At 54.8% G+C, this 7,762-nt stretch overlaps 2 protein-coding genes across 3 annotated transcripts; one reads left to right on the top strand and one right to left on the bottom strand.

Annotated features, from left to right (window-relative positions):
- The first annotated feature begins 261 nt into the window (after positions 1-261).
- LOC122383457 lies at positions 262-2,915 on the top strand. Its single transcript, XM_043369906.1, has one exon. The coding sequence runs from the start codon at positions 1,676-1,678 to the stop codon at positions 2,057-2,059; it is 384 nt and encodes a 127-aa protein (XP_043225841.1). The 5' UTR covers positions 262-1,675; the 3' UTR covers positions 2,060-2,915.
- Positions 2,909-7,588, bottom strand: LOC122383456 (alpha-taxilin-like). Of its 2 annotated transcripts, XM_043369905.1 has the most exons (8): positions 7,515-7,588; positions 7,114-7,233; positions 6,495-6,641; positions 6,008-6,202; positions 5,497-5,625; positions 5,215-5,373; positions 4,780-4,963; positions 2,909-4,306 (listed from the first exon to the last, which is right to left on the bottom strand). In XM_043369905.1, the coding sequence occupies exons 2-8, from the start codon at positions 7,225-7,227 to the stop codon at positions 3,753-3,755; spliced, it is 1,482 nt and encodes a 493-aa protein (XP_043225840.1). In that variant the 5' UTR covers positions 7,228-7,233; positions 7,515-7,588; the 3' UTR covers positions 2,909-3,752. The 2 variants fall into 2 exon arrangements, with proteins under 2 accessions (XP_043225840.1, XP_043225839.1); XM_043369904.1 differs by lacking the exon at positions 7,515-7,588 and having other exon boundaries at positions 7,114-7,496.
- Between the last annotated feature and the right edge of the window lie 174 nt (positions 7,589-7,762).

Below are 7,762 nucleotides of genomic sequence, written 5' to 3'. Positions count from 1 at the left end.
AGCTAGCGACTACCACGGTCCGCACGGAGATACACCACAGTCTGCTGCTCACCGACCTACTTACCCAGCCAGGACCTACCGAGGAATACCGGTGCAGCGACCAGAGAACGCCGTGCAGGCAACACATCCAAAGAAATACACCGCCAGATTCACCGAAAAACGCACCGGGAATCCAACGTTCACAGCGCATAAGTTCAGTAAACCAGCGGTTCTAGACGGTCCTAGTTCCCATTCAGTATCACAAGGCGTCAATTCATTTGAGACACCCCTTCCAACGAGTGCGCCAGCCCGACCCCATCAACACAGCTCTTCTGTGCAGACTTACAATCTCAACCCATCGCCGAGACCCTATAACATCAGTCCCTCTCCTTTCCCCTACGATCCAACCCCATCACCGCGTCCCTATAACCCCAGTCCTTCTCCTCTTCCTCATGACCCTACCCCATCATCCTATCCCTACGTGAGCTCCTCGCCTTTCCCTTATGAATCTAGCGCGTCACCTCGGCCCTACGCCTCAAACCACTCTCCCAGCCCGTATAGATCCGTCTCACCCGATCGTCCCTTCGATTTGATCCCTTCTTATCACCCCAGTCACTCGGCCCCAGCCACTCACCCCCACGACTCGAGTCCCATTTCTTCCTCGCATGACACCAGATCTCCAAAATATCCCCATGACACAGGCCCATCCCCAAGACCCCTTCATCGCCCAGACTACGAGAGACCCAGTCCTCTGCCGTCCCATCCCCACGGGCCGTCCACAGAGGCCCCAGCGACCGTCACTAGCACCGTCCCGCGGCCGGTGGAGCCGCTCCCAGCGCCACCTACAGAAGTGACCGATTCGCAGCTCGATCACACAGAGCCGATCTCTGAGGGGTACGAACGAGAGAAAGAGCGGCAGAAGGAGCACACTGCTGAGACTGAGGGATGGGAGAGGTACCCAGACGAGGTGCAGCGAGGCCAGAGTGACCACTCGTTATCCCCTGGCCAGCGGCACGGTCCAAGCGAGGCGCACATATCTCCCGGAACAGCGCCCGACGCAATCAGGCTGGCTCCTCACGGGGCAGACACAGGGGCAACCCATGACCCAGGCTTTGAGAGTAACGAGCCGCCATATAAGAGCAGTACTGAACCATTGATAAGCACAGCTGAGGAGGAAAGAACTGAGGTAGCATATTCCAGCAGGCAACGATCGCCTGACATTGAATCAAACCCATCCTCGATACGGCTGGCTGAGTACACATTACCTTCCAAAAGCCAGCACTCTGGCTCTCCCAAGGAGACGCGCCCAGCCCCACATCAGTCCGAGCCACCGGCGAACTCCCGGCCCATCGATCGACCTGTGGAAGTCTCCGTCGCTTCCACAGCAGCGCCGGGAAGTGCCTACTTTCCTGTTACGACCAGCGCGCCCTCTGCGCGGCCGGCCAGCTCCAGTCCGAAGTCGCCGCCGCCGGCCGTACCTCTGCGCAGGATCAAGGTGCGGAGACGGCTGAGGAAGGTTCGACGGAGACGGCCCAAGCTAGCAGGGAAGGGCGGAGAGCGGACTGAGTGTCCGAGTGGGCGAGTCACTCCTGAACAGCTCCCCGAGCGAGAGAGGACGTTCGAGAGACATTCAGAGCGAGACGAGAGAGACAGGGGTGAGACACCCGATAAATACACCCAGGCTCGGACGGAGAGGATGCGGACCAAACAGCAGGAGATAAAGCTACGTCAAATGAAGACCCAGGAGCAAGGCAGGCTGCTGCGAGAGGAGAAACTGCGGCGCGCCAGGCAGGACGCCGCTCTCAAAACCAAGCGGGGAGAGCGGCCGCGCTGGGAGGGCGAGGAGCGGCCCCGCTCCCGGCAGAGGGAGACGGTGATGACGGAGGGTGCACAGAGCCCACCCAGCACCAGTACCACCAGTCGGCCGCAGCACACCTTCCCCCCGTACCGACCCACCAGCACCACTGAGCGGCCGCGGTACACGTTCCCACCGTACCGACCCAGTAAAGACTCGGCCACACCGCCCGGAGAGCTGCCGTTCGGGGCGCGGCTCGGCAAACGGAAGAAATACGGGGGCTGAGATAAACGAAACAATACACATGGGATCTGAGCGGCGGAGAGCCACAGATGGGTGGGTGAGTACAGCTCAGGACAGAAGACAGACAGACTGACACAGGTCAGGACAGGGAACAGGACTAGCCGACACGTGTCCGCACAGGTCGCGGATACAAGAGTGAACGTCACGGGCCAAGACAGGAGACCTAGACTAACCGTGACGGGTCAGGTCAGAGAACACCAGACCAGCCGCGAACAGAGTAAAATGTGTCCAGGGCCCAGACCGAGGTCCCACAAAGAAAGCAGTTTGGAAATGTTTTTAGTACCTGCAGTCTGCACTATATCCAGTGACACCGCTTAATCGTTTACTGATTCACTGGCGTTTCGCTATTGCTGAAATACACCACTGAAACCAATTTAAGCCCGGCGGGTGTGCGTAGTAGTATCATATCATAGTATCATATCCCATGGTAATGATAATGAAATGGTGTTGGGAGGAGCAGACAGTGCAGCTGATTAGAAGAATATGATATAAACCAGCTAATATGTCGGATTTCAGGTATATCAGAGCAGGGTAGCATATCGTGTGCCGTATGCGCTAGTGTCGTTCCAATGAATCCATCCCCTGGTACTCTGTATGTTGACACTCAGTATGAAATGTCGCTGAATTTGCGGAGCAAGTCTGGTATACGCGATCGTTCGCCAGACGACAGAATGCATCAGTAGGACCGTGTGCTTGTGCGTGTGTCGATGAGAAGCTGTTTACTCGCAGGTAGATGCAAAATCGTTTGGTGCATCAGGATTTCGTGCTTTCACTGAGACAATGTGAAATGTAGTCATGTCGCATATGCTTAATAACAAAATAAACGATCAGTAGAGAAAGACAACTGAACTGTATTTGGCTACGTTCCGAGTTCAATGGCACCACTCCGGGGTCTCTGTAAGCGTATATCGATCATCGAGCCACGGGGACAGCCGGTCGGGACCTCGCCCCACGGGAGCGGCATGAGACGCGTCAGGACAGATTGACGCACAGCTGCTATCAGCACTGAGTACAGAAATCTCACAAAGGAGCCTACTGTGAAACGGTTCACAGTACACTAACAGGTAAAAAGGGGAGTTCACAGCACACAGGTAAAAAGGGGCGGTCACCGCACACTTACTGGCAAAAGTGGCAATCAAAGCCCAGTAGTTGGTGAAAAAATGGCAGGGTCACAGCAATCCAACAGGCAAGTGGGGGATAATCACAGCACACTTTGTACATGGTCAGGTCAACGTCTGGCACTAGTTACTAGGGTTTTGGGTTCGGCTCATCACTGGTGAAGGTGAGAGTTTGATTGTTAGTTTGTTCTGTTTTTTTATGGGTACTTCCCAGTATGGCACGACCATTTCCGAGCCATGAGATGGTAGGAAAGGGAAGGACGATGCGACCACTAGCTGTGGTAACCAGTTGGTGTGCCGCCGCGGCCAAGCCCCGAGACATGGTTTGAGAGAGGCTACCCGCAATCAGCAGGATCCATTGCCGGGATCTAGCACACCTCGACCGCCTCCTAGCACACCTCGGCCGACTCCTAGCACACCCCGGCCGACTCCTAGCACACCCCGGCCGACTCCTAGCACACCCCGGCCGACTCCTAGCACACCCCGGCCGGCTCCTAGCACACCCCGGCCGGCTCCTAGCACACCTCGGCCGACTCCTAGCACACCCCGGCCGGCTCCTAGCACACCTCGGCCGACTCGGCGACGGAGCGCGCTGGACACAGCACGACAGGGCCGACTGTGGAGTCAGGCACAGCCTCTGTGGCGGAATCAGCTGGAGTCTTTACAGCGGAGTCCGAAGTAGCCTTTGAGGATGAGTCCGCTGCTGCTCTTATGGAGAAGTACGATGTAGCCTTTGCGGAAGAGTCGGCTGCTGCCTCTGTGGAGGGTGTGTCAGTTGTAGCCTCTGCGGAGGTGTCCACTGTAGTAGCCTTTGCGTTGGAATCCGATGCACCATTCGTGTCGGAGTCCGACGTAGCCTGTGCGGACGTATCCGCAGCAGTACCTGTTGTGTCGGAGTCAGGAGTCCGTACGTCAGAAACCTCTGGTGCCCGTGTCAGTCGGCTGGAGTCCGTCGTAGCGTGGGTGCCGTTCTCTGCCACAGACTCAGAGGTGACGTCTACTGTAGACTGTGTTCCACCGTTTACTGAAGGCTGAGTAACTGAACCTACTGCATACTGCGCGGCAGAGGAGGTCGCTGTCTCCAATCTAACCGCTTCAGATATCTTGGGACCTAGCCAAAGCACAGACAAAGGAATGATCAGAAACACGATTAGGCAGCTCACTCGAAAAATAGTGCCAAAAATTGCATGAGCCTGAACAAAACCGACGGATCTGATTAATACTTGCAGCTGCATCCTATGTCTGTATAAGAAAATGATCTTGAAACTTTTTGTGCCCATGCTGATCGGTATCCTACGTAGATCGGCAGTCGTAAAGCTACCCAATTAATTGTCGTTGGTGCCACATTCCATCATAAAATCGGTATTTTAAAAAGAGCTCGTTTCCAAAGATGACACAAAATCGATAGGACTGACCAGCTGCGCAGCCCTCCAGAGGACAGACCTACCCGGCCTCCATTGGGATTGACTGCCCAATCTCAGGGGACTGACCTTCCCAACTCCCCCAGCCCTTCCGGGCGGTGTGGGACTGATCCGCCCTGCTCTCAGCTAGGACTGACCCGCTCGACTCCCCAGATGGACTGACCTGCGCGGCTCTCCAGGGCGGTGTGCAGCCGCTGCAGCGTCTCCAGCCGCCGCCGCTGAGTGGCCAGCACCACATCGGATGTCTGCTTGTGCTGCGCCATCCGCAGCAGCGCCTGGTTATTGGCGGCACACTTCTGTCTCCAGCTGGCCGACTCGCCCTCTAACCAGGAGATGGTCTCCTGCATCTGAACAGGGAGGGAGGGGTCAGTTCTGCCTCCAGCCAGAAAACGGTCTCCTGCATCTGAACAGGGAAAGTAGAGCGGTGGTCAAACTGTTTATTCAACATACAGCAAGAGTAGCTTCAGGGCCCAGAGGCCAGAACAAGCTGTAGTAAAAAAATCCACAGCTTTAGCCTTAAAGTAGATCCAACGTTTATGACGTCATCATAAAAAATGCAAGCTTTTCTAAGTAACAACATTGCTGCTTTTTGACTCACCCGCGCCATTTCAGACTTGTACGAGTCGAACGTCCCGTTCGAGGAGGCCAGCTCCCGCTGAATCTTGTCGAACCGAGTCGAGTACGTTTCTAACTGGGCCCTGAGTCGCGAGTCTGCGGCCTGGAGCGCCTTGTACTGCGCTTTCTGAGCACCCACCGCCTGGGGACACGTCAGTGGGTGCTCACCAACTAGGCAAAACTCGTAAATACACAAATAAATCCACGTATTTCGATAAGCCATCGGGGTGTGAATCACCGTGTAATTTACTGTCACGTTACCGACCTCTAGGAGCTGTTGTTTCTCTTCAGTGAGTTGGCTCCGTTGGTGTTTCATTTCGAGGTGGGCTTGAGCAAGCTGAGCCACAGACTGGCGGGTCTGGACGTCACGCTGCTCCATCAGTGCCGCCGCCTCCTGGAACACGGCGTTAACACGGGTCAGTAGCGGCGCAAACAGCGGCACACACGGGTCAAGGGTCAGTGGCGGGCCGTGGCACACAGTGGTCAGTAGCGGCACACGGTGGTCAGTAGCGGCACACAGTGGTCAGTAGCGGCACACACAGCGGCACACGGTGGTCAGTAGCGGCACACACAGCGGCACACAGGGGTGGCTAGCGGCACAGGCGGGCAACGGGTCAATGCTGGCATACAAGGCCAACCGTATCAATCGGCGGTATGTAGCTTTGATATTCGTTAGATAACATAACTCACGACAAAACGTAGGCAGAACGCATAAATTACACATAAAACACACATCTCCAGAGACGCAGCATCCTGTTCAGTTTTCTGTCGCGTACCTTGTTCTTCTGCTCGTACTTCTGGCAGAGCTCGGACAGCTGACGAGCGATGCTGGCGTTCTCCTCCGTGAGCCGGGCGTTCTTCTGAGACCCGTCAGCCACGGCCCCCGCTATCTCAGAGAGCGTGCTCTGGAACTGCACCGAGGCCGTCCGGCGCTTCTCGCACTCCTCGCGTGCCCGAACCACACCCTCCTCCTGGGGAGGGAGGTGGAGGGGAGAGTCACCGGCTTCATAACGACGTGTGAAAGGGAAACAGGTTAAGTGGGTAAAACATTCCAGCACACATAGGAGGCTCCCATCACTAAGGAAGGGAACTGGGTGAAATGATGTATAAGAGTCATAGCTAGCAAACAGGAGACAAACATCAATTGTCAGATTCAATGCCTTGATGGATTTAATGCAGAGATTGTCACTCTTTACGAGCAGCCGGGTTTGGCGGCGCCCGTCAGTCCCCGTCCCGGCGCGGCGCGGCGGTACGGTGCAGTACCTTGATGGCGCGGTTTTGCGCCTGCAGCTGCCGGCAGAGCGCCTCCAGCTGACTGCGGGTGAGCACGCTGCGCGCCTGCTCCGACTGCAGCGCCGATGACTCGCGCTGCAGCTGCTCCAGACGGTGGTTCAGCTTACGGACGGATGCCTGGCGAGCAGACACACAGACAGTTAGCTGCAAGCTGACACAGGCGTGATAGCCTTAGTCGATGGTGATAGTGGCTAGGATGTAAAGGCGTACTGCCAGCAGCTACTCTGACATCAGATAATATGTCAAGCAAGTGTTTGTAAAGCTGGCAGTGATGTGTGATGAGCTGCAGCACCATCATAGCAATGCCTCCAAAACCTGTGTAGAAGAATAAACCTCTGCAAAATGATCACCTTGTGCTGTGTGCAACAGTGAGCTGTGAGCCTTGTGGTGTGCTTTAAGCTTAGCATTAAATAATTACCAGTGCAAAAGGTAAATCTTCTGTGATACTGGTGCAGGCTGGTATATATTCAGCCCCTAGCTGGCCCAACTTATTGTCTCTGCTGCCAAAGTATGCATCCTGGCACTGACCAGCAGGATGAAGACAGTGCTAGAGGGCAGTAGGCAATAGGCTACCGCCTAATGCCTTCACCTGCATGCGTTTATTGTCCTCCTGGTGTTCTGCATGCAGCCTGCAGAGCTCAGCCAGATGCTGCAGGTCTACCTCAGGGTCAGCAGAGGCTTCAAGCACCGATGGTGTCGGCATTCTTAACTGGGGACAGCAGGCGCACTGATTTGGTGAAGTCAAATCACTACTTCTACAAACAAAACCTGCTTATACAAAATTCTTATAGCCTTGGCTTAGGCATAGTTGGCAAAGATAACTTGTGTATAAGGAGTCTATCTATCAATCTGTATTATGAAAACCCTTGTACGGGCCTTGTATTTGTATTTTGTTTTGTAGGTATTGAATTAACAACCCATATTTAAACTGTATTTAGGTATTGTTACAGAGCAAGTGAAGCCTTTCGTAGATTAAAGGGACTATCCCACCTTCAAAAAAGTCCCGTTTAGGATTCGGAAATGTTACTCAGGGTATTGCAAGGCCGTATAAGAGAGGTAGAATCATCCCGCGATTTCCAATGGACCGGTCGCTAAGCATTAGCGTGACGTCACTGGTGGAGACCGGGCGGCGCCCGGCTCCAAGCTGTACGTCGGGTACATTTGGCACCGTATAGTTGTTATTACTGAACGACGAACGTAGCGACAACTAATGACTCTTGATAACTTTTTTACTCACC

Source organism: Amphibalanus amphitrite, unplaced genomic scaffold (genome assembly GCF_019059575.1).
Source record: "Amphibalanus amphitrite isolate SeventyFive unplaced genomic scaffold, NRLGWU_Aamphi_draft 000164F_arrow, whole genome shotgun sequence".
Lineage (NCBI taxonomy): Eukaryota > Metazoa > Arthropoda > Thecostraca > Balanomorpha > Balanidae > Amphibalanus > Amphibalanus amphitrite.
This window is presented reverse-complemented; position numbering and strand designations above follow the sequence as displayed.

What these genes read in the sequence shown, in the direction of transcription:
- LOC122383457 (XM_043369906.1), top strand. Translation starts at nt 1,676, where the DNA reads ATGCGGACCAAACAGCAGGAGATAAAGCTACGTCAAATGAAGACCCAG.
- LOC122383456 (XM_043369905.1), bottom strand. Translation starts at nt 7,227, where the DNA reads ATGCCGACACCATCGGTGCTTGAAGCCTCTGCTGACCCTGAGGTAGAC. An exon ending in AGGACAATAAACGCATGCAG is followed by an intron (nt 6,642 to 7,113) that starts GTGAAGGCATTA and finishes TCTGCTCGCCAG; the next exon opens with GCATCCGTCCGTAAGCTGAA. An exon ending in ACAAGTCTGAAATGGCGCGG is followed by an intron (nt 4,964 to 5,214) that starts GTGAGTCAAAAA and finishes CTCCCTGTTCAG; the next exon opens with ATGCAGGAGACCATCTCCTG.